General features: G+C 34.6%; 3 protein-coding genes across 6 annotated transcripts; all 3 read right to left on the bottom strand.

Moving 5' to 3' along the window:
- Positions 1-4810: 4810 nt before the first annotated feature.
- On the bottom strand, positions 4811-6004 carry LOC108085760 (uncharacterized). Its single transcript, XM_041774904.2, has 2 exons — positions 5732-6004; positions 4811-5670 (listed from the first exon to the last, which is right to left on the bottom strand). Exon 2 carries the CDS (start codon positions 5624-5626, stop codon positions 5018-5020), a length of 609 nt encoding a protein of 202 aa, XP_041630838.1. The 5' UTR covers positions 5627-5670; positions 5732-6004; the 3' UTR covers positions 4811-5017.
- A 1528-nt stretch (positions 6005-7532) lies between these two features.
- Positions 7533-9591, bottom strand: LOC108085757 (E3 ubiquitin-protein ligase MARCHF5). Of its 4 annotated transcripts, none has more exons than XM_017182497.3 (3): positions 9464-9591; positions 8801-9397; positions 7533-8605 (listed from the first exon to the last, which is right to left on the bottom strand). In XM_017182497.3, exons 2-3 carry the CDS (start codon positions 9299-9301, stop codon positions 7880-7882), a joined length of 1227 nt encoding a protein of 408 aa, XP_017037986.1. In that variant the 5' UTR covers positions 9302-9397; positions 9464-9591; the 3' UTR covers positions 7533-7879. The 4 variants fall into 4 exon arrangements, with proteins under 4 accessions (XP_017037986.1, XP_017037985.1, XP_017037987.1 ...); XM_017182496.2 differs by having other exon boundaries at positions 9453-9577; XM_017182498.3 differs by having other exon boundaries at positions 8801-9413; positions 9464-9576.
- Positions 9592-10423: 832 nt separating this feature from the next.
- On the bottom strand, positions 10424-25104 carry LOC108085755 (glutaredoxin domain-containing cysteine-rich protein CG12206). The gene is made up of 5 exons (XM_017182494.3): positions 24760-25104; positions 20933-22687; positions 11311-11544; positions 11181-11246; positions 10424-10856 (listed from the first exon to the last, which is right to left on the bottom strand). The coding sequence occupies exons 2-5, from the start codon at positions 22433-22435 to the stop codon at positions 10683-10685; spliced, it is 1977 nt and encodes a 658-aa protein (XP_017037983.1). The 5' UTR covers positions 22436-22687; positions 24760-25104; the 3' UTR covers positions 10424-10682.
- Positions 25105-25855: the final 751 nt, after the last annotated feature.

Genomic DNA, 25855 nt, shown 5'->3' with positions numbered 1-25855 from the left:
AGGTAGCATTTAATGCACAACAAACTGTTGTCCTAATCTATTTAATATTATGTAATGATTTTTATAATATTTTATAGCTACATGAATGGCATTTTACATAAGCACACTTAAAAAATAGATAAATAATATTATTAATATTTTTATATGACCATTTTTTCGCAGTGTTTTGAGGCTGATAAAGCTACGGACTCAATCCCCAGCGATCTGAGGCGAAAACAGAGCACTTCAGTTGCCTCTGATCTGCGTACGAAAGCTATTTAGCTCTGATGCTTGCGAGGGGGGTTAAGGGAGTGCCTCGGTTTTTCCCTTTTCCATAAAGAGGAAGTCGACTGCTGGACTGGTCTCTCTCCTGCGGAAGGAAGTCGCGCCTGTTCCGCACTACAAAAAAAAAAAAACAGATTTCGCTTGGCATGAATGCAAATTACTGCAGAAATGTTATTGAACTTTGGCACAGGCAGAGGAGGAAGCGGGTTATCCTCCCTACGAGACGGTGGAATTTAGGAGGACATATGTATGCACTGGAATCTCTTCCATGTGTTGGCAATAACTGGGCCTCCTGTTTTTTTAAGTGTTGCTCCTGCTGACACGCCTACAAGTGGTTGTGTACAGTGAGGAAAAAGACGATTATTATTTAAATTACTTTGTTAATGAGAAATCGTTATGGAATTTATGCTTTCAAAAGTTAATTAAAGGGTTTCTAATGACAAAAATAAAAGAGTTATTATCAGTCTGAATAATCTTTTTACAAATTTGGTAAAAAATTGCTTGAATAAATTAAAAAATAAATTTCACAAGCAAGTTTTTTGCACTTACTACACAGTCAAACTGTAAAATACAGCATTTTACAATTTTCACGGCAGAATCGTGGTTGGATTTACTGTAGAGCAGTCATAAGACGTAACGTTATACTATTATTTACAGTAAAATCAACCCACTTTAACTGTGAAATTGGTTGGATTTACTGCAGGAATATGCATTTGTACACATTTGTACACTACATTTGTAGTTATTTCATTTTTCTCACTGTGCACTCGCATTGAGAACACACACTTTTAATTGCTTTATATTCAAACTCCGGGAAATTGGAGTGGGTGCAGATCCTTTTTCCCTGGGCCCTGCCTTATTTATTGCAAACAAATGACATCTTCGAGTGGCGCGGCAAGTATCCACTTACAGGGCATCCAATTGCCATCGCAATTGTTTATGCCTTCGACAATATGGCCCGAAAGTCATTGAGAAGTCACAGGCGATTTGATCTTTACGATCGCCCTGTACTTATATAGTACTATATGTATGCATTTATTTATGGCAAAGTTTTTGTGCGGGCTGTGATCTCGGCTTTACGGGTAGGTACAAAATTTTACGACTTGGGGAATGTGATTTTTTCTCGGGGAAAAATGCTGACAAAATCAGCAAAACAATGATTAGATGGGATTTGCGGATAGCTGGAATTTCCCTTTCGATTTAGGTATTATTTTTAAGATTTATTTTGACTTTCGTTGATGGATCTTTTGTGGAGAGATTTTAACGAATATCCATTTGATTTATTCTCTTTGGTTTAATATATTTACTCTATGTCCTTTACTGTAGAACCCTAATCATAAATCATTATACTGGCTCTGAAAAATATATATTTATTAACAAGGAATAGGACATTCTATATCTCTTCTTCTTATCTTTTAAATTTCATTTTAAATGGTATAGACAATTTTATAAATGGTCTCCTTGCTCTCACTAAAGTCTTGAAATTTCACAAATTAAAATTCTTAAAAAAAAAGTATTCCCTGAGAGCTCATTGAAACTCATTACACCCGCCTTCGATGGCCTCCAAATGAAAATGTCCAATCAAAAGGGGGCCCCCCCACAACGACCCTACGACACAAGGATGAACATGAAGCATGAAAATGAAATGAAAACGATGTGTGTACGTTGTGGCATAGCCATTACACATGTAAATCGGGCTATTTGGAACCCGTAACCCTATGTATAACCCGAGACTGGGAAAAATCCACAAATTTATATGTAAACGATGGGAATGGGGGGGAAAAACTGATCAACATGCATAATTACTGAGCGCAGCTCCGAAATTTTCCATGGGTAACGTGTGAACCGAGAACTGGATCTTCTGGGGAGTGTTTTTCTGTGTGTGTGTGTGTGGGGGGGGGGGGGGGCACAGTCCGGCGATAATGTCGAGTTGGGAGAACCGTTGACAACCGCTCGGAGATTATGAAAATCTTTGGTCATTGGGTTACGGTAACGGGCACGGGGAAAACAGAACTAAGACAACGACCGATCGGGGGTTAGTTTTGTATTAACATAATCGATGGGGTACAGTGGAAGACCCGTAGAGCGAACGTCAAAGAAAATAGGAAAAAATATAGAGATTAGCTTTTCTTTTTGTATAGAAGTTGATATTTTTTAAAATTATGCAAGTAAATTATAAAACTCAAGGCTTGCTATTTTATATTGGAAATAAATAAATTAAAAAAATATTTTAAAATAAATAAAACTAAATAAACAATTGAATAAACACTGAGTAAGCACCTGAATGACTAACTGATAGAAAAATGAAAAGAACAACTGAATGAATACCCAATCGAACAGCCAAGTAAACACCGAATGAACGCTGAGAGAACACTGAGGGAACATTTAAATGAACACTGAGGAAACAATCAAATGAACATTTAAATGAACACTGAGGAAACAACCAAATAAACATTTAAATGAACACTGAACAACCGAGTAAAATTTAAGTGAAAAATTGAGCAAACGAGGCAAATTATTTAATTATTTAAAATACATATACATGGTTTTTTAATTATATTTCCTAAGAAAAAAATCTATAAATTCACTGTTCATTTTTATTTCTTGACCTAATACTTTTTATTCTCGCATTCGATAATCCACTGTATTTCCTAAGAGTTCAACTTAGAATCTAAGTCAGAGGACGGACACACAGACAATTACTTAGTTGTGATACTTGAATGCACTTACGAAAAGGAAAATATCCAATCAGCAGCCACGACCCCCTACTGATGAGAGCGTCTCATCGATTTTTTTACGTCCCCGAAAAAAGAGTAGGAGAAGGGAGAAGGAGATACCGAGAGAGACCTGATATTCGAGTCGGGATCGGGATCGGGGTCGGGGTCGGGGCAGGGGCTGCTCCGATCTCCGACGTGAAACGTTTTCCAAAAAGGATAATAACACCAAAAACCGGCGAGCACTAGCGCATATCAATGTAAGGAAGCGTTTAACGCTAAACACTTGAAATGCCAGCCCAAAAAAATCAAAAGAGAGAAAAAAATAATACAAACCGAAAAAAATACAGAAAATAAAGGCATGTCTTATCTGCAGGGACATAAAGTGCCAAAAATTATGGCAAAAGGAAATCGGACGTATTGCCTGTCACAGTCAAGTGGGGACGTGAGTTCTTGGGTTTTTTTATACCCTTGCAGGGTATTATAATTTCAGTCAGAAGTTTGCAACGCAGTGAAGGAGACGTTTCCGACCCTATAAAGTATATATATTATTGATCAGCATCACCAGCCGAGTCGATCTAGCCATGTCCGTCTGTCCGTCCGTCTGTCCGTCCGTCTGTCCGTCTGTCCGTCTGTCCGTTTCTACGCAAACTAGTCCCTCAGTTTTAAAGCTATCTGAATGAAACTTTACATATAGTCTTCTATATACTCTCACTGCTATATATGTCGGAACGGGCCGGATCGGACGACTATATCATATAGCTGTCATACAAATGTTCGATAAATTTTTAGAAAAAAAATTATAACTTGGATGTTTTTTAACATTTTTGCACAATTTTTAAGACATGGCCATTATATATTACTTTTGAATTTTGGTAAAAATTTTATGAAAATCGGACCACTATATCTTATAGCTGCCATAGGAACGATAGGGAAGGTAATAGAAAAAATTATAACTTCGTTCTTTTTCAACGTATTTTCATCTACTTTGAGACATGAGCTTCTGGTATTATTTCAAAATTTTGGTATAAATTTAATGAAAATCGGACGACTATATCTTATAGCTGCCATAGGAACGATAGGGAAAGTGATAGAAAAAATTATAACTTCGTTGTTTTTCAACGTATTTTCATCTACTTTGAGACATGAGCTTTTAGTATTATTTCAGAATTTTGGTAACAATATTATGAAAATCGGAGAACTATATAATATAGCTGCCATATAAGTGATCCGTAGATGTAGAGAAAATGTAAAGCTGGGAATGTATAACTGTAACTGTCAAACTGTAAACATATTAAGTATAGGTAAAATGTTATGAAACTCCGTTTAGTGTCTGTTTTCGGCATTATAATTTATAATATAAATATGAAAACCAATCTGCAAGGGTATACAAACTTCGGCGTGCCGAAGTTAGCTTCCTTTCTTGTTTTTGGATATTTTGGAAATGCTTTTGGTTTGACACTGCCTCTGGATCCGGTATGGCAGTGGATGCCACTATAATCTGACACTTATAATTTAGGGGGAATTAATATCAGGATAAAATATATGAAGGTATATTAGATCAAGTTTAAAATTCCATATAAGATAATTACTGTACTGTATAATAACTATATTCTTTCGATTAAATTTCGATTCATATTATAGAAATTTCACTATAGTCATCATTTATTCATTTATTCATTCTTATAAAATTCATTATTTAAATTTCCTTTGAAATGTGAAAATGTAATATAATTAAAAATTAAAGTTTAAAGTTAATAAATTCATAATAAATATTCAAGCTCATAAAGATTGCTTAAATGAAACCTACAAATTTGTGGAAAAAATACAAATTAAAATTTTATTTGGTTGGTCCTTTTTTATTTTTTGTTGTGCGTAAATATAAACACATAAAATTTGACATCATTTGGTGGTTCCGAAAATAATGTATTCAAAACTCTCTCCAAGGCCCTTCAGGGGTTGGAATAATTGAAAATCAGGCGGATTTGGTACTCGAAAATGAGCTTTCAGATTGACCAGGAACTCGGAAACTAGCCACATTACTTCTCTCCCGTTACGACCAGGGCGGCAAGGATATAGAATGCCGACCAGCTGAAATAGCAAATGGGCATGGCGCTGTCATAGATAAGATGATCATTGCAGTAGTTGGCCCCGATCTCGGTCATGAAGGCGAGGGCGGCCATGCCGCCCAGAATCCAGCTGCTGTCGTTGATCGCCAGGAAGACCAGCGAGGTGATATTACCCAAAATGGTGAGGATCTTCAGGGTCGGCACAGTGCCAAACTCCTCGAAATCACCCTCGTTCCTCAGCTTCCTCAAAAGCCAGGTCACGCCCAGCGGAAGCAGGAACAACCCATGGGCCAAGGCAATATTATTGCTTTCCGCCTTCAGATAGAGACTCACATTGATCAGTGGCAGGGGCACCACATCCATGACGTGGCCCACTATCCAAGACAATTCCCTCAAGGTTTCATCATCTTCATTAACCAAGGTGGTAACCAGATTAATGACGCCACGGGCGAACCCAATGACGCAGGCGGCGAAGGCATACGGATGTTCAGAGGGTCCGATCTTGATCAAGCCAAAGCCAGTGGCTGCGCAGAGCAACCCATTGTAGGCGCACATCATAAACTTTCTGTTGTCCGACATCCTGAAAGGGTAATCCTCCTTGCGGATTTAGAGCTGGCTTAAGGCTTGAGAATTTTGATAATTCAAAAAATTAGAATTTCAAAAAGTTGTATTTTTGCAGAATACTTTTTAGCCGTTGATGAAATCAGCTTCTTGTGAGATCTCCTCCTTGTTTGTCGATGGCTCTTCGCACTGATTGAGAATTTTGTGGGGGCTAGGTTCCAAAAACAGCGCAAATAATCAATTTATAGAAACGAAAATAATAAATACGCCCCAAAAGTGAGGTAATTTTGTAATGATTTACTTTAGACTTTTGAAATTTACAAACGAGAGATGTCTCAGCTTGACTTACGAGAATGTGTCGACCGAAACGTTGAACGAGCTGTGTGATAATGCCTCCCACGCCCAGGACTGACAAATTCGAAGACTCAACGGCAAAGTCAAGGCCTACTAGTGCACATTTCAATGAACACTAAGGAAACAACCAAATGAACATTTAAATGAACACTGAGGAAACAATCAAATGAACATTTAAATGAACACTGAGGAAGCAACAAAATGAACATTTGAATGAACACTGAGGAAACAACCAAATGAACATTTAAATGAACTAGTGCCTAAGAAATTGGTTAAAGCCAAAAGAATTAAGAAGTTATACATACGTCTTCAACCCTCCAGGCCCCAAAAGTGCCTTGAGGCACTAATTACATTGTTCACAATTCCAAAAAATAATAAAAGCTCTTAAATTTAATATTTAAATAATTTTTTAGCAGTTAAAATAGATGGTTAACTGTGTATAGAAGAGTACTTTTAATTTATATTTGCACAGAAAACGTGTATTTAAAATTTAAAAACATAAAAAAACAAGAAAGGAAGCTAACTTCGGCACGCCGAAGTTTGTATACCCTTGCAGATTGGTTTTTAGATTTATATTATAAATTATAATGCCGAAAACAGACACAAAACAGAGTTTCATTACATTTTACCTATACTTATTATGTTTACAGTTTGACAATTACAGTTTTACATTCCCAGCTTTATATATTTTATAAATTTACCGATCGCTTCTATGGCAGCTATAAGATATAGTTGTCCGATTCTTATGAAATTTATACCAAAATTCTAGAATAATAAAAAAAGCTTATATCTCAAAGTAGATAAAAATACGTTGAAAAACAACGAAGCTATAATTTTATTCCTATTAATTTCCCGATCGTTCCTATGGCAGCTATATCATATAGTCGTCCGATTTTCATAAAATTTGTACCAAAGTTCAGAAATAATATAAGATGGTCATATGTAAAAAATAGTGCAAATATGTTGAAAAACAGCCAAGTAATAATTTTTTTTCTAAAAATTTATCGAACATTTGTATGGCAGCTATATGATATAGTCGCCCGATCCGGCCCGTTCCGACATATATAGCAGTGAGAGTATATAGAAGACTATATGCAAAGTTTCATTCAGATAGCTTTAAAACTGAGGGACTAGTTTGCGTAGAAACAGACAGACGGACAGACGGACAGACAGACAGACGGACAGACGGACAGACGGACATGGCTAGATCGACGCGGCTGTTGATGCTGATCAAGAATATATATACTTTATAGGGTCGGAAACGTCTCCTTCACTGCGTTGCAAACTTCTGACTGAAATTATAATACCCTGCAAGGGTATAAAAATAGTTCTCAGCCAACTCTTTAAAAATCGATATATTAAACGATATTTTATGGAACCAATATTATTGGAAATAAAAACAAATAAATTACATATAAATTACCGAATATCTTCTAACAATTTTAATACATTTACTCGAGTCTAAAGAACTTTATAAATTTACATTATAATACCCTCTATACTTATTTTCCTCGCAACGTTTCTATTATTTTATACCGATACTATATAATTATAATTGAATTTTTAAAAATTTGTTCCAAGCATTTTATTTGTATGTTTCTTTTGTTGAAATTTAGAAATGAACATAGCAAAAAACAAGTAATTTATTAGATTCTTTAAGCAGGTTATTTTAGGAAATCCCCTAGTCCCTGTATTCCTATTCCAACATTTTTTCTAAATTGTAGAAATTTGATTTAAAGGTAAATCAATGTCCGTTACTCCTTCAGCAAATGAGCAATAAACTTAATGTTGTATCCATGATTTGTATCCAAATATATATATATATAGGCTTCCTTTGGTATTATTATCGCATTTCGTTGAATTTAGTCTTGTTGGTTTGATGATCCCCCCACCTCCCCTCCGATCTGATGGCCGAGACTAGTCCACAGGAGACCAACCCTCTTCTGGGGCAATTGCCACACTGTAATAGTCTTGGTTCGGTTGAGTCCTGGTTCCTGTTCGATTCTCCTCGGGCGGTGGCCTGGCATTGTCCGTTTCAAAGTCAGCAAAGTTATCATCCGGCTCGTAGTGCTCAACATAGCCAGCGGTTACTCGCGGATTGCGGTTTTGGTCCTGGGCCGGAGCCTCTCGGATTTCACCGCCCATATGAAGGCGCACATTCTCATCGGTATAGTCGAGGATGCGACGCCGCCGGCTCCGTATGTAGAGCTTCTGGCGGAGGTAGATCTTCAGCAGGCCCTTCACCACAATATAGGTGACCCCGCCCAGGAGGGTACGTTGCAGCGGATCCTCGTATCGCTGGAAGAGTAGGCCTCCCACCACCGTGGCAATGGTGGGCAGGAGCATGGCCCCGCAGAAAAGGCGATAGATGTTAAGGGGATCCGAGAAGGGATCAACCTGGACGGGTGGCAGATCTTCGGTGTTGTCGTCTCCACCTCCGGTCTCCACTTCCGGTTCGCCGAGCCAGTGCAACAAGGGCAGCTTCCGTAGAATATTGTACTTGCTTCGCATGACCCGCAGCACGATGTTCTCCCAGCGGATGAGACGGGATAAGATCAGGCCTGTGGGTATGGCCGGCAGTATGATAAACACATAGGGACACCAGTCCTCAATGAGCTCAATGCCACGTTTCTGCCCTATAATCTGGATTGTAGAGAGGGAGAGACAAGGTAATGTTTCGATTAAATATTGAGTAAATATATCTTAGAAATATATCTATAAGTTTATGAGTACACCAATAAAAAAACGTCTGGGCACCAGAAGCGGTTTTAAAATTCGAAATTCCTATGATATACTTGTATGTATACAAATTTCCCCCCATATATGTAGATATCATACCTGCACAACGGTAAAAGCCCCATAGGTAAGCGCCGTCCAATAAACGCAGCCAAAAAATACTCCAGCGGTCACGAAGGGACACACCCGACGCACTGCATAATCTATGCACTCCAGGGCAGTGGCCAACTTGTTCATTTTCGGAAACTGTATGATGTACTCCGTCTGGCACTGCTGGCAGACAACGACGCGGCGATGGTTGCCATTCTGCTTCTCGTCGATCCAGCGATGCAGGCAGCTCTGGTGCACCCACTTGGTGGTGCCGCGGCACTTGCACGGCTGCAGCCACACGGCCAGTCGATTGTCCTCGTCGGTGGCAAAGCAAATCCAACAGGAGCGACCCGACTCCGGCTCTGGGCCCTCGGAGCCGCCACTGCCGCGGGTCTCCGAGCGGTTTAATATCTCAAGGGGCAAGCCCTCCTCGTTATCGCTGGTGGTGGCATCCTCCTCGTCCACCTCTGCCTGCTGCTGTTGCTGCTGGTTGAATCTGAGGATCGCCTCCATTGCGAGGCAGGTGTCACGACCGATAAGAAAATCCCAATCCTATGCGATTGGCGGACTTAGATTCGATTTATTACGGATTCGTTATGCGACGATGCCCTGGAAATTCAGGTGTCTTTACGATTTTTTGATGGAATAACTATTACACACTCACAAAAGACTCACTTTAAACCGTACAGCATGTAAAATCGATACTGAATGTCAAGCCCAAAAAGCTGGGTAAGGACAGATATATCAAGGCCTTGCTGATCCGTAGAAAATAATATTGGTTTTTTAGGAAGACCAACTGGTCTGTAGAAAATAATATAAAAATCAATGCCCTACTGATTTGAAGAAAATAATATTCAAAAAATGTTAGAAGGCAAAATGTATCTATTATAAAATTAATAAAACTAAAAAAGGAAAAAGAGTTAAAGGTAATCTGCAATATTTGCAATATTAAAATAAATATGTATCAATTTTTAGCACTATATATTTGGGTAAATCAAAACTTAAATTTTTTAGTTGGTTGGCTATTTAATAATTTCCTTACTGAAAATAAAATTTTAAAGCATTTAAAAATCACAAACTTCTGATTGAAATTAGAATAACCACCACAAATAAATCTTTCTTCTAAATATATTGTTATAAATTTAAGAAATATGTATTGCGCTTAGAAATTAATTCATTTTTAAAATTATATTTAAACTAAATTTCTAAATACCAAATAATTTTTCTGTTATCGCTCGATTTGAAGTACAAGTATTTAAAAATAACCGCCAGCAAGCGTCCCCTGTCGGTATTTTATGGAAACTTGGCAATTCGTAAAACTGCTTGCACTGCTTCGTTATGTTTGAGAAAAATACCGACAGGTGGCGTGTACTGGCAGTTCTTTTTGAAATGAAATATTTAAAAAAAAGTTTTTTATTATTTTATATATATTTTATATAAAATAACAAAAGCCAAGTACAAAAAAATGAAAACCAATTATACTTAACTTAATTTTTTACACCCTTTAAAAAGAACAAACAAAAAACACTTAAATAAATAAAGAAAATAACACTTTCTAAACAAAAATAAATAAAACAATCAATATACATTTCATATTTTATTCGATTATCTCTTCGTTTCACATATATAGGCTTTTTCGTTTGTTTGTGTGTGTGTGTGTCTTCCGTTCCATTCCATTTCGGCCAATCACTTCCGGCCCCACAAAAACTGCTCTCAAATATCACAACTGTTAATAATAAGCGACTACAAGAATTGCGCACAAAAAAAAAGAACTCCTCATCTCAAAGCAGATACCAAAAAAAAAAATAAAGATAGATATAGTACATATTACGGGGGGTTGTTTTGCGGGGACTAATAATTAACCTCCTCCTTCGGGTGCACTCTATGCCTTCCTTCAGCAGTTGGGACACTTGACCAGGCCCACCTCATCGCAATTCATGCACTTGAGGGCCACGAACTCGGCGGTGAAATGATTGCGATGCACGGATTTCTTGGAGCCGCTGCACGAGGGACAGGGCAGCAGGCGATATCCACCGCACATCTGGCACGTATAAGCTGTGGCAATGGACTGGAAAATAAATAAAAATATATATTAAAATATATTTAAATATAAAATTAAATATTTATATATTTTATTGTTTATTTATATAAATAAATATAATATTTATATATTTATTTTTATATATTTATATTTAATATTTTTGTAATTATTATTTATTTTTATTTCATATTTTATTACTTTATTTTATTATTATATTTTATTTATTATATATATATATTTTTTTTTTTTAATTATTATATTTATTTTAATTATTATTCTATTTATATTTATTGCTTTTATTATGTTTTCCTTTTTTATATTTATTATTTCATACTTATATTCCCTTTTTACCTTGTATGGTTTCAGCATTTGTCGCAGTTCCCCGCTCTCGTTCAACCTCTCCACAGTATCGGCATCCTGTTATAGATTTTTGCAGAATTTATTAGGATTTTTCATTTGAAATGAAGTTAATAGAACTCACCCCAATGTGCTGGCCTTCTACGAATAGCTGGGGCACACTGATGGCCTCGTCGTGCATCCTTTCCCGCATCTCCTGCTGATACTCCAGGCTCATGAAGACATCCCGCTCCTCGAACTTGATCAGCAGGGTGCGCAGAATCTGCTTGACATTGGCACACTTGGCATACGTTTCCCTGATGATGCCCATGCTGGTGGAGTAGAGGACGACCTTGCCCATGTCCTTTTCCAAGTAGTTCTGAAAATCAAATATATATTTTTAAATATTGCAAATTCTTATTAATAAATGTAATATATTTTTTTAATTAATATTTAACAATAAAAGCGAGTTATTTCCCTTTAAAATAAACATGCTAACGTTTAAAAGTCTTCTTAAAAAAATGTAAAACTCAACCCAGGACACAAACCCATGACACGAAGCCAGCCAACCCAAGCAAGTGCGAGAGCGAGTTAGATTATATTTTTAATGAATCACCTAATTAACAAACTAATCAAATAAGTAGGTATATGTCTGTTTCTACATATTTTCTTTATCGCAAAAATTAAGTTTAGTTTGCTGTAAAACTATTTTATAAGAAATATTTTCCCATCAAAATCAAATATTTCTCTAAAATAAAATATATTCTGGTTTTATTTCCTTTTTAAATGTATTTATTATTTAATAATAAAATATTTTACTTGAAAATAGAAACTCAACTTGTAATTACAGCTTAGTAAAATAAACTTGACCCCAAAAACAAATACAAATTTCCTTGCTTTTATTTAAAAAATACATCACTAATTTGTTGTTTCACACCTGCACAACCATTTTAAAGACCTAAATAAGTGGTTTTGGTTACAATAAGCCATCTTGTGGCATGGCTAATAAATCGAGGGCATCTTCTTTGGCTCACCCTGGCCCAAACCGTCTTTGTTTCAACCTTCCCCTTTCCCCCCTCCCCTTAACAAAAAAAACCTTGATAAAACACTTGAGCCACATAGCAAGACAGAGATATATATGTATACGTATATATTGCCGGAGAATTGCTGTTACAAATTGCCAGCTAATTGCCGGCCAGCAATTTGGACAACGCGAAATACTTGTTAAACGAAACCGAGCCAGCTTGCCAAACTCATTAGCTCGGATGCTAGAGAAATAATCAAAGACAAACACAGAACAGAGCCATCTCTCAGTTCTTCATTGATCCGAAAGACGCACAACGATTTCAATTGAAAATTACGCACTTGGCTAATTTGTGTGAAAAATGGTAGTAAAGTGAAAACCTGGCACCAAGCAAAATTCGAAATATTTCGCTCGATACGATGAACTTGTTTTAGAGAGGGGTTGACGGGGGGGTGTTGCTCTTCCGTTAGTCAGCCTGATTAACGAGACTTTTCGAATTTCCCGCGGGGACTAAATCGTCGTCGACTAAAGTTTCCACAGTGAGTTGTCAAATTTTTCATGATTTAATGGCATCAAAAACATAAATTAAAAAATTTAATAAAAATAATAGCACAACAAAAAAAATGTATCAAATTAATTGGTTTTAAAGCCGCGGGATAGCTGGCTATATATATAGGTTTATATATTGGATCGCTGACACAAGGGAATTAGTTTGCATTAACTTGTTTCCCAAGAAAACAATTTTAACTGATCGGTTGGTTGGTTATTAATTGCTCATAATTTGGTGTTATTTATTTTACACTAATTAAATCAATGTGTTTCGCTGGAAATTCAGGTATAGAAATTGAAATGCATTTAATTTGATTTAAAAAAAAAAATAAATATCATAATTAAGGGGTATGAACAGAGCCACCGATTAGTTTAAAAAATAAATTACTTGAATATATATTAAGTTTTTTTACATTTTTAAACTAAGTTTTTAACAACGTTATATATTATTTTAAACAATTTTAATTAAAATCTTATATATTTAAAATTTTTTTTTTATTCTTTTAATTCTAAATTAAAATATAATATATTTTTTAATTTTTTTTTTAAATTCTTGTAATTGTAAAATAAAATCTAATATATTTTTTTTAATTTTTGCAAAATTAAAATCTAATCTATTTTTTAATTTTTGTAAAATTAAAACGTGGTATATATTTTATTTTTTTTTAATTATTTAACCTATTACATTTTTTTTTTTTTTTTTTTTTTATTAATTTTCTTGTATAAAATTGTATAATTTTTAATTAAATATAATATTTCTAGGCCAAAAAAAATAAAAAATAAATAATATGTTTAAGTAATAATAATAAAAATAGTTCGATTAAGAAATATCTTATATATACGATTTAACTAGGATAATAAAATAAATAAATATTTATAAAATTTATATTTATCAAATATTTAACAAAACAAATAAAGGAGAACTATTTTCCTTTAATATAAACGTCCTAAAGTTTAAAACCTTCTTAAAAAAATTTAAAACTCATCCTAAGACACGAGCCTAGGACACAAACCCATGACACGAACCCTGGACACCCAAGCAAGTGCGCGTAAGAGCGAGATAGATAATGGTAAGTGACCCATTTTTAGTTAATTAGCTAATTAAAAACTAAAAAAAATAATTTAAAATGTTTTTTTTAATAAATTCCCGTTTTCTATATATTTTCTTTATAATATTTTCTTTATAGCTTCAAAAAGGTAAGATTATAGGGTATCCGATATGCCTGGTTTCTATTATTTCTTTATTTTCTCAACTGCATCAGCTCATTGCACTTGCATAAGCCGCCAAGGCAACCTGAGCTCGCCAACAGGTGTCCAGATTCAGATGGAAATGGTAATGGAGATGGCGATGTCGATGGAGCTGGGATCGCCTCAGGTGGCGGTCGGTTATTTAATATATGGCTCATAATAACCAAACATAACACGAGAGAGAGAGACATAAACAAATGTAAAACTGGTAAACTGGTACACTAATAATTGCCATTAAGCGTCAACTAAACGGGGCTCATTTGTCGCGAGATATGGAGTTCAAAGCCATCGAATGTAATAAACACGAGCTATGTGCTATGTGAGTTGGGGCCCTGACCTCTGACAGAACTACCAACTAAGAAAAAAAACTATAAACAAAAATCACAGAGAAGAAAAAACAAGAAAAGCATCCCAAAAAAAAAAGATCTTTAAAAATTTCTCGAGTGCCGCGAAAGAGAAAGCAGGTCACTTGTCGTATAAGGGAAGGAGGGGATTGGCAATCGCTAGCTTTTGATCTGGTCTTCAAAGGAGCTAAAGTCAGTGGTTCCCACAAAAAAAAAATATATATATATATATATATAAAACAGCCCAGAAAAAAACCCAATTAATACGTCACACTGGCCATAAGTTACGTAAGACTTTGTTTCAGACGCACAGAAAGTGCGTTTCTTCGATGCCGATCGATGGGTTTTTGGTTTTATTTTTTTTCTCCCTTTTTTTTTGGGCTGTTTGGCATAATCATGGGAATGAATTTTTGGCCTTTGCTTACAAGTTTATGAGAAATATTTAAAAGTTTAATAAAAACGAACTACAAATAAATTAAATACAAGCATAAAAAATATTGTTAAAGTCTTGAAATAATTTCTAAAATAATTATACAGTAATAACTAATATCAAGAAAAGGATATTTTTTTAATTTATAGATTAATTTTTTTAACTCTAAACTAGATTTTTTACATTTTATTTAAATTACAAGTGCTTAAGCCAAGTAAAAACTATATTATTTATAAATAAAAAATTCTAAAAAATATATTAAGCATTTCAAGAACCTCTCTTAACTTTTTAAGCCAATTTTAAATTTGTAGGCCTACCACCTGACACTACCGAAACGCACTGTATGCGCTTTTGGGCTGCAACTTTCATTGGTCTTCAATGGCTTTTTGTGGCTTGTGTTAGGTGTGTTCTCACACCCCAAAAATAGTCCCGATATATATATATTTATATATATATAAATATATACATGTAATTGTAAATATGTATAGCCCCCGCCTCCTTTCTTTTTGCATAAATTCACACTCGTACGTGAGCCAAGTGGAAACATTTCACTTTCGTTTCGTTTGGTTTGGTTTTTGGGTTTTTGTTTTCAGTTTTCAGTTGTTTTTTTTTTGTTTCAGACTCCCGACTTCCATTCAGTCCATGCCCTGAACGAGCTTCAATTTTGCAATAATTGGATATTTTAATAAGCCCACTTCGACTTTCTTTTGGCCCTGAATGCAAATTGAAATTAAAATGCAGCTAACGCCCCTTGAGCGCCACACAATCTTGCTCGTTGCTTTTGTTTCTTAATTGTTGTGTATTGCACTCTCGTTTTCAGTTCATGAAACTATGTAAATCCCTAAAGGAGATGGAGCATAAATCTGCAGCCAGGTCACGTACATTTTCGTATTTTGCCCTTTGCAAGCCAATAGAAATGGTCAGGGTTTCAAAGAAACTTGAATAAAAAATTAAAAACTAAAAAGGGAGTGCAAGGTATTTCCTAGAAATATTTTTTAAAGATTTTCAAGGATATTAAAGGATTTTTATTTAACCTGTGAACTGAAGAATAGACACTAAAGGCGATTATATTTAGGTTTTCTAACTCCTAACTCCTTAATTAATTTAGTGACTAAATATATATATAAATATTTAAGAATATATATATATAGAAATGGTAAGAATTGGTACTAATATTGATATTAAATAAATAAATAATATTCACAAGAATGGTAAATAATTTAATTAATCTCATAAACATTTAAAAAATATACAACAAATCACAAAAATCCTCTTTTGTTTTTTTTTAATTATTCCCTTTTCACATTATCCTAAAAAATATAAATTTTTTTTAATTTCTAATTTGAAATTATGAAAATTTACTAAATATCCCTGATATATTTTTTCTTCTTTGTATTTCTGGAATTTTGTTTTGTTTTTCCTAAACATTTTTTCCCAGCTGTTTTATGTTGGTCATTTTGTGACTTAAAGTCTCTTCTTTGTTTCTTTATTTGCATAAAAATCGTTTTGTTTAATTGGGGGCAGTAAAAATGGATACTTTTGTTTTTTAATACGTTTTTTTTTGGGTCATTAAAACCAGAGAAAATAAGAAAGATAAAGAAAATTGGGTGGTTGGTAAATGAGAGTCAGCAGTTTTTCTGTAATTTGTAAGTATCCTACACAGAAAAAATGTTCGTAGGTTGAATTTACTAAATTACTGTAAGCTGCAGTCAAGATACTGTTCGTTTTACGTAGGTCAAAGAAAGACAGATAGAGAGATAGATATATACAGATTTATATAGGAAAATCTTTTCTTTTTAAAGGTACTGTATACTGTAAACGCGAGTCAACCTGCAGTTTTTTTACAGTGAAACTGTTAAATACTGTATTTCACCATTTTCGTAGGTTGGGCCTTTTTACTGCAGAATCGTGGTTGGATTTACTGTAGAGCAAGCATAATACGGTTACGTCGTTATACTGTAGTTTACAGTAAAATTCACCCATGATTTTGGGTTGGGCACTTGGACTGTAAAATTGGTTGGATTTACTGCACTAATTGTTTCTGTGTAGGACCTAGCAATGCATTTAAAAAATAAATATACAAATAATATGGAAATAACCTTCTAAGAAAATAGCTTACGGAACTTATTTAAAGGCTAAATTAAATAAATATTATATTTTAAGTAAAACAGAGCTTTTTATAAAAATAAAATATATATGAGTTTATAAATAAAATATTTAATAAATAAATATCCACAAAACACAACCGCTTTTATCCATTTGTTGCATTTCAATTTGTAAGTCGGCCATTTCGGGCTAAAATCATTTAATTACAATCATTTTTGGAAGGGGACTTTGGCGTGTAAGTGGGCTTGTCATCGGGTCATTACACACAGAGATAAACTTTCATTTTCTGGCAATGCCTATTAGTATGTAAACACGGACAGAGGCAAGGCTACGAGTGTATGGGTATACTATATGCTTAAAGTCAAATTAGCTAAATGATATTTTAATGACACCGCTCGAATCGAGTTAAAGACTCGTCTCTGAAACAAAAAACACGAAATTGCCAAAAGGAATCGACGACTCTGTGGCCCATAAAATATAATTCGATCTGTCTGCCAATATATATATATCCGATTGTTGTTGTTGTTGCATAATTAACGCATTAGTCGCTCTTTATTATTATAATTTGTGTGTATTTTTTGTTTTGCGCGTTTCTTGAAAAATTATGCAAGCTTATTTTAGCCAAAATAATGCTGTTTCTTTTTACCTTTTATTTCTTTTTTTACTATTTTTTTTTGTTCGTTGCCAATAATTATTTATATTGATTTTGGTTTCAAGGTTGGCTTTGCTAATTTGCCTAAGAAAATCCACAAGAAGCCATCACAAAAAATCGCCTGACTAACCAAAAATTGATGAGTTGACATTTGATGAGAGTCATTAAAAACATCTGATTGAGTTGAGGAATGAATAATTTATAGGGTTTTTTTTTGTTTTTTAAAGGTCTAGGGATTTTAAAACTATTTTTAATTAACTTTTTAAGGTCTAGGGATTTTAATAATATTTTAAAAATAATTTTTATGTCCTAGTTTAATTTTTGTATGGAAAAACTTTCAAAGAAATTAATTTTTACAAATTCTAAAAATAAATTTAAATATTTCTTAGATTAACATGGATTTTAAAATTATAAAATGGAACGAAAAAAATAAAGAGGCCTAAGTATTTTATGTCTAATTAATTTTTTTAGGTTTTTAAACATTTTTTAAACATTAATTTTTTCATTAAAAAGTCCAGTAACTCTTGAAAGCTAAAGCAATAAGGAAAAGAAAGCTGAAAGCATTAATTTTAAGAAGTGAAATTGTCAAAATCAAGTTGAACTGATTATTGATTTCATTTTCTAAGCGGTAGCAAATATTTTAGGAAATATAAAAAAGGAAAATCTAAGTTATATATATTTCAAGTGGCAGGTTTAGAATATTAAAGAGGAAATTTCCAAAATCAAGTTTTACATACAAATAAATTTATTAATTGCAATATTTCTTAGAAGAAATATACATTTAAGGATATAATATACAAACTATAGGCTAACTACATCATTTTCATTTTACTTTATTAAACTTTTAAAATCTTTTTTAATGTATTTTTATTCAACAAGTATTTTTAAAGCCTTAATTATTTAATTTCATAGCTTTTTTAGCATTCATCACAAACTTCAGTAAATATTTAAAACCAAGTCAAGTAAGAAAAAACAAACCTCGAACGGTATTATGTATGTTCCACCTGATCTCTTGGCGCCTAATCAGATCGGACACGAGTATTATGGTAGATAGTTGTCAATATTGCCCAACTGCCAGGGTTAATTCGATGCCCTCAGTCTTGTAAATTGATTTCGCAAACCAACCAAAACAATAACAAAATGTGTAACAATATGCGAAGACAAGCAATTCACTCAAAAAAAAAAAATACAAAATACAAAAATAAAAAGCACCATAAGCCCCAGCGATGACAAGGCATTTGTGAAAAGTGCGAGCATGGCCAATTCAAGCTCAATAACATCAATATTCCAACAAAAACAAAATATATATATTTTATATGGGTCACTTGGTACAAGGGGACCCCAAAAGAACTTTCCCAAATAACCAAAAAAAAAAAAAAGAAAGCAGCTTAAAAATAGAAATCAAAAGTAGGAAAAAAAACAAAGAGACACTTGCAATTAGTCAAGTAGCGGACCATTTAAGCCCGGCATTTATCTAACTTATCTATCCGACTATCTATCCATCTATCTATCTGCCCCTCTGTACTTCCGCCAACTTTCTTCACTCGAACATGTCTCTCTTTCCCTCCAAAACGGATCCGATGCCCCCAAATGGAGGCAAAGTCAGCCCTACGTATGTTATGTGACATATTAAGCCACTTGACGGTGTAAAGGTGTTAATTGTCTACTCTTCCCCTTATTTTTTTCAAGAAAGAAATTTCTCAAACAAATTAAGAAGAAGAAATAATAATAATATAAAATTATAGTGAAGAAAAATCAAACGATTTATCGGTGAGTCAGCGCCAAAGTCTGGGATTCACTTTCACACGAGCAAACAAACATTTCCAAGCAAACAAACAAGCCCTCACATGCGATTATATACTATATCTATATGTATGTGAGTCTATTGCATAATGCCGTCTGAGTATCTGCCAGATACTCAGCATCTACAGCTGCACATCACATGCATCTGCATCTTGGGCATCTTCTGGTGTGGGTGGGCAAGTCAGCGACCTACAGTAGGTCCCACGCAAAAGGTAAAAATGCATGGAAAAATGCAGAAAAAAATGCAAAATAAATAATAAAGAAACAACAAATATACAAAAAATAAATAAGAAAAGAAATCCATAACGAAGCTGAAAACTTTCTCAATGAATAACACCCACATGCGATTGAATGACTCTTTGTTTGGTTTGCTTGAATCATCGGTGCCAGATTTAGGTATAAAATAAGCAAAATATGTTTAAAATATTATTAAAAAATGGTAAACAAATTTTAAAAAATAAATAAAAAAAAAATTAAATAATAAATAAATATATAATATAAACTAACTAAATTAGTACAAAGAAACCAGAACTCCTTTTGCAATTTTCTAGCCACAAATTTAAGTTAAAAGCTTAAAATATTATTACAAATTTTAAGTTATAATAGAAAAATAATTATTGAAATAATGAAAAAAATGAGAAACTGAAATTGAAACTTCATAGCTCCCTTTACTTCATTTATATGTTTTCCATATTAAATATTTATAAATAAATAAGAAAATAATTTAACGAAATTAATTTAATTTAATGTAAATCTTATAAACATTTTTATAAATAAATAATTGCTTGATTTGAGTGCCAACTTTAATTGTTGTTGTCAAGGTTTTTGGAATACATTTTGGAGTACATTCTACTGTTTTTAATGTCAAACTACTGTCACAAGTAGTACTAAAAAAATTAAGTTAATTAATGACACTGCGACCACTGTCACTTTTGCATTGAAACCACTTTGATTTTTCCCATAAATTTCGCTTGCTAATTTAGCCAAACACACATTTGTTATAACAAAAAAGGAAAAAAAGGAAAAATAAACGAAGACTTGTTGTGAATGCAAGTGAATTTAATTACACTCATTGTGGAAACATTTTTCACACAACAAAAGCAATTTATGACGACGTCTGAAACATGAAACATTCACCGAATTTATTTGCAGATTGCACTTTTCCAAAGGATCCATCTACTTACATTTTGCAAATGCTTTTACTTTAATTGCGGCAATGTTTATAAACATTTTGGAATTAAAATTATTTAATTACTTAATCTAGAGAAACATGCCAGGGAATGCTCATTTTTAAGGCTATTTTGAGCTTAAAAAAAACGTTACTTACTTAATTATAAGCTTCAAGGTCTACACAGAAAAAAAAAAACCAGCAGTAAATCCAACCAATTTCAAAGTGCTGCAACCCAAAATCATGGGTTGATTTTACTGTAAACTAAAGTATATCCACGTAACGCGTTACTTCTTGTGACTGCTCTACAGTAAATCTAACCACGATTCTGCAGTAAAATGGCCCTAATCTACGAAGACGGACATTTTTTCTGTGTCTCCTAATTGCTCTAATTTTAGCTCAAAAAATATTTTTGATTTAATTCAAATTCTTTACAAACTCACCTTGACATTGGGCTGTTGCAGTTGCAAGAAGGTGGCTACTCCATTGCGCACACGATTCTTGACACCCCTCACTGTGCCCTTGGCAGATCTAATGGTGGAATTGGCCGACGACTTGCCCGACGTTCCCAGCACTCTCACATCCCGATAGCCAACGAAGGCATCTTCGTCGTCCTGCGACGGTTCCTCCTGAAAGCCGGCATTCCCCTCGTATTCCGGCGTCGATGAGGCCGACGATGTGGAACCAAAGCTACGGAAATTCTCATGCTCATTGACATGGAAGCTATAGAAGCGATCGGCCTCATATTGCAGCGGCCTGCCATCGATCTTGGTGGTTATCAAGGGTGCAATATCCTGCCGTGTCACCTGCCGGTGACTGTGTATGTCCCGGAGCAGCGAGGTGGGCAGGAGGCCACCCGAATGCAGCGAGTCACAGCTGAGGGAGGAGCTGCTGCTCTCGTCACACTCCTCGCCAGAGTCGGTGAGACTGTACGCACGCAGTGGCGATGACACCTCGCTGACCTTCAGCCGGTTGGTGGTCAGGTGTAGCTCCAGCTTGGGCACTTGCCCGCCACTGGCAATGGAGGTGGTGGCTATGATTTCTGGCGACTTGACGCTCTCCAGGTCACTGCCAGTGCCGCTGTCCAAGGTCTCGCAGGGCGAATACTGGCCGCTGGACACGAGAAACTGGAGGTGTTGCTGCTGCTGGGGATGTGGCTGCTGCTGATGGTAAACCATCTCCTCACCCTCGTTGAGCTTCACCACGCTGATCTGCTTGCCTAGATTTCGGGCCAGAGTCTGGCTTTCGATTTGAATTTTAACCGTGTGTTCGGTCACTGCACTATTTGATGTTGCTGCTGCTGCTGCTGATGCTGTTGCTGCTGTTGCTGCTGGCTGACTAGCAACGACTACAATGTCGCTGTCTTTAATTTCACCTGAAGTTGTTGCTGCTGCTGCTGTTGCTGCTTCAGCTGCAGCTGGCAACGCATTGCAGCTGATAATGGTGCTTGTTGTTGTTGCTGCAGCTGATGTTGCTGCTGATGTGCTGGCAATTTCTCCGTTATCCTCGGACTCTCCAATGCGCAACAACAACTGTGGATAGATTTTTGTGGTTGTGATGCTAGTGGTGGCTGTATCTGTGAATGTTGCTGCCGTGTCGTAACTAGTTTCCAAATTATCTTTGGTTGCTGCTGCTGATGCTTGTGTTGCTGTGGTGTTTGTGTTGCTGCTGTCGCCAAATGCCAGCAACATGCCAGCCTGTGACTTGAGCGACATTTCAGCATTGCTGTTGTTGTTGCTAGTGTTGCTGCTGCTGCTGCTGCTTGTTGTTGCTGCAGCTGCTTGTTGTGCTGCTGCTGCTGTACCTTGAGCTTCGGATGCTGCTGATTCAATGATTATCGAAATACCGCGCATCGGCCTTTGACGCTGATCCAAATCCAATCGCAATATGTTGCTGCTGCTGCTGCTGCTGGCGTTGCCACCTGTTGTTGCCGTAATTGCCGCCATGGTTCTTAATGCATTTGGCCAATATCAGTTGGCAATTGTTGTCTTTTCTTATTTTTTATAACCAACTTTTTATGTATATGTGTGCTGTCTTTGTATGTGTTGTTTATGCAATAAATGCCGATGTTGCTGCTGCTGCTGCTGTGCGTTCCACTTGTTGCTGCTGCTGACCGTTGCCAAGTGCTTTACAGTTAGACGACCGCATGTAGATTGCTGCAATTGCTGCTGCTGCTGCTGCTGCCAATGCTGATGTTGCTGCAAATAATAAGAGGCAACGAATAAGTACAGTGAACTATGGGTAAATAGGACTAGTAATAAGAAGATCACATATCATCTGATATATTTATTACCCTGGCAATCTAAAGTTACCTTTATATTTTTAGCTTTAATCATTTTAAATATAATAAATGCAAAAAACTAGAATTGTTGATTAAATATTTAAACGTTAATAGTTAATCTAAATTCTTTAGATGACAGCTACTGTAAAGCTTACAGGGTAATTTTCGGCTATTATGTATTTTTATAATTTATTTTAAAGATGTTCTTGCTATTTTCTTCGTAGAATCATTACTACATTCATCATCTATCATTAAGACTCCTTCAAAAGATAACATTCAACACCTTTTCTCCATCATTCTATCTTCTATCTTCCCATTTTCTATTTTTACTATCTGTTCACTATATCGAGCCACCACTGTCTAAGTAAACAAGAACTAAGCGCAGAAGAGTTAGACCTGTAAGAGACCACACGAGCTTGACATTTAAACCGAAGATGATGCCGAATAAATGTTAAAAGCTTTGCCAAAGTAACAAAAAAAGAACAGAAAAAAAGTGGGGGAAACCAGATAAAAAAAAAGAGAAACAATAATCATAATAATGATAAACACGAAACCGCAAAAGCCAGTCAGAACTGGCCGAAGAATGCCACAAGCAAGGGGGAGACCCTGAAATACCCTGAAATCGGAATTCGAACAAAGGTGACGCCACCTGCAGGCGAAAGACGTCACCCACCGCCAGGTGGCGACAGGCCAAAGGAATGCAGGCAGGAAGTGTGCGATTTTCAAGACAACAGGAAACGGATATCATGTTTTTTTTATTTATTATCAGACTATGGAAGCTCTAAAGAGTTTAATTATTTTCTAAACAATTGGATACCATTTTAAGGCTAAGAAGTATTTATTTACAAATTTGTTGTTATTTTTGAAAGGGAAAATAAAATTAATTGTAAAGTTTCTTTACAAGATGCAGCTCTTAGTTTGATAAATATTATTTAACATTTTTAAATAATATTTAATATATTATATAAATATTATTACATTTTATTAGTTAAAGTGATTAGTTTTTGTCAAGAAAAATTCTCTAAAAATCTTGAAAAATATTGAATTTCATTATGAGCAGGTCCTTACCTGCCTGTTTTAAGGTTTAAATATATTTATTAATAAGTATTCCTTTCCACAATTCAAGTGTTCACTCTTTTAAAATTACAAAAAAAAGGTTTTTCTCATAACAATATTTATTTGTACAATATCTTTGATATCAATATCAAAAGAAAACAAAAGGGAACACTTCAAGTACAGTGTTACTGCCAGATGCTTATCGATTTCCAGTTGTTGTTTGTATCGATTACTCTCCAGTTACACCTGTTATTAATCATAATATGCTTTTCTCGAGTATAAATATTAAAAAACATATCTGTTTCTAGCAAAAACATATAGACTCACAAGAGACACTTGCCACATCTGGCAAAACTTTAAATGCTTATTGATTTAAATCGATAAATATTGATTACTCTTTACTTAAACCTGCCAGTAACCCTAACAATATCTTTTTCTTTAGTATAAGTTACTTATGCCCTTTGTCTCGTTCATTTTTGCATTATTCAGATTCACCTGTCGTTAGACCTAGAAAAAAACGTACACTGCTTATCGATTTTAAATCGATAAGTTCGATTACTTTTCTGCCAGTTGTAAACACCAAATAAATCTCTGGTATTTTCTTTTTTCTTTTTTGGTTTTTGTAACCATTGTCCCCCCAAGAGTGGGTCAAGTCCAGTCAATTAGTGTAGCAACTTCTTGGCAGCTCAGCGAATGAATGTTCTTGGCTGTTAAGAACAAGTTGGGATTTACATTTGAATAGCCAGCTTTTGGAATCCCGAAGAGTCGGGGAACTTGAAATATTGGGCGCGCTCTGCCTGCGGCAAAATTGATTTTTTTTTTTTTTTGAGTCTGGAAACTGGTTACACTTGAACCTGGCGTTGTTTTTTGTATTTCTCCTTTTGCTTTTTTTTTTTTTGTTTTTGTTGTTTGGAAATATTTGAAGCGGCTTACCAGTATTTGAGGCTGTGATTTCTGTTGGCCTGCATTCGCCGCTTATTGCACACAATAATTTCCACACTCACATCGAAAAATAAAACAAAAAAAATTGTAATTGGAAAAGGCGGAAAAACAGTTTGCACTTTGAGAGATTTTTTTTGGTTTGGTTTTGTATAAAATTTTGTTTGTGAGAGGAAGACACTAGTTTGGGTCACTTGGACTCCACTTGATAAAATTCGTCGATTTTGCTATCGAAAATCTTTTGATTTTTTTTTTGGGGAATTTTTCGAGTATACTCGCCGCGCGTACAACTCATTCAAAATCGCGCTGGCAACTGAAAACCGCAGCAACAAAGTCGCGCTGGGTTGGCGTGTTTCGCCAGGGATTGTTGTTTCTGTTTTTTTTTTTTTCTGTTGTTTCTTTACTTCTATCCATCTCTTTCGTCTGGCCCAGAGGCCGTCTCTTTCGCGTCCGTCGGTTGTTGTGGTTTTTTAATTTTTGCTTTCAAGAAACCCACAAAAAAGCAGCAGCGGCAGCCACACAGAAATTACCTGAAACAAAAACAAGAAAGCTGGATTAGCTGGCCAAAGTCGAAGATGGTTAATACCTTAAGAAAAAAAAAGTTGAGATTATTTATGAACATAAACAATTTTGTATTTATAATTGAGACAGTATAAAAGTCAAAAAAATAAGTCAAGCTAGGAAAATATATGGTAAAAAATTGTTTTTTAGTTTCTAGGACAATTGTTTAAATTGGTCGATAAAATATCGATATTATCGAATTAAATAATATTGTATTAATCTTTAAAATATATTTAAATTTATTTTAAAAACTATTGTCTTAAAATATTTATACAATTTATTTGTCTCTTTTACAAATGATATTTAAATATTATTATTTTTATTTTTAAAATGAAAATATCGATTTATATATCGACTTTTACATGAAATATCAAAACATTATTTTAATTTTATTTTTATTTAAAAATTATGGAATTTTTTATTCATTCAGATATTTTTTTTTATTTTTATTATTATTTTTTATTTAAATAAACTCGAAATAAATTATATTTAATTTATTTAATCATCTTCAAAGCTTAAATTTATTTTT

This window comes from Drosophila kikkawai, chromosome X, assembly GCF_030179895.1.
Source record: "Drosophila kikkawai strain 14028-0561.14 chromosome X, DkikHiC1v2, whole genome shotgun sequence".
NCBI classification, from domain to species: domain Eukaryota; kingdom Metazoa; phylum Arthropoda; class Insecta; order Diptera; family Drosophilidae; genus Drosophila; species Drosophila kikkawai.
The sequence above is the reverse complement of the archived record's forward strand: the minus strand, read 5'-3'. Positions and strand labels throughout refer to the sequence as shown.

Bases quoted from the DNA above. Each gene is read 5' to 3' on its own strand.
- LOC108085760 (XM_041774904.2), bottom strand. From the start codon at position 5,626: ATGTCGGACAACAGAAAGTTTATGATGTGCGCCTACAATGGGTTGCTC.
- LOC108085757 (XM_017182497.3), bottom strand. From the start codon at position 9,301: ATGGAGGCGATCCTCAGATTCAACCAGCAGCAACAGCAGCAGGCAGAG. The intron at 8,606-8,800 runs GTATGATATCTA...TCTACAATCCAG, and splicing joins GGGCTTTTACCGTTGTGCAG to ATTATAGGGCAGAAACGTGG.
- LOC108085755 (XM_017182494.3), bottom strand. From the start codon at position 22,435: ATGGCGGCAATTACGGCAACAACAGGTGGCAACGCCAGCAGCAGCAGC. The intron at 11,247-11,310 runs GTGAGTTCTATT...AATCTATAACAG, and splicing joins TAGAAGGCCAGCACATTGGG to GATGCCGATACTGTGGAGAG. The intron at 10,857-11,180 runs GTAAAAAGGGAA...TTTATTTTCCAG, and splicing joins AAATGCTGAAACCATACAAG to TCCATTGCCACAGCTTATAC.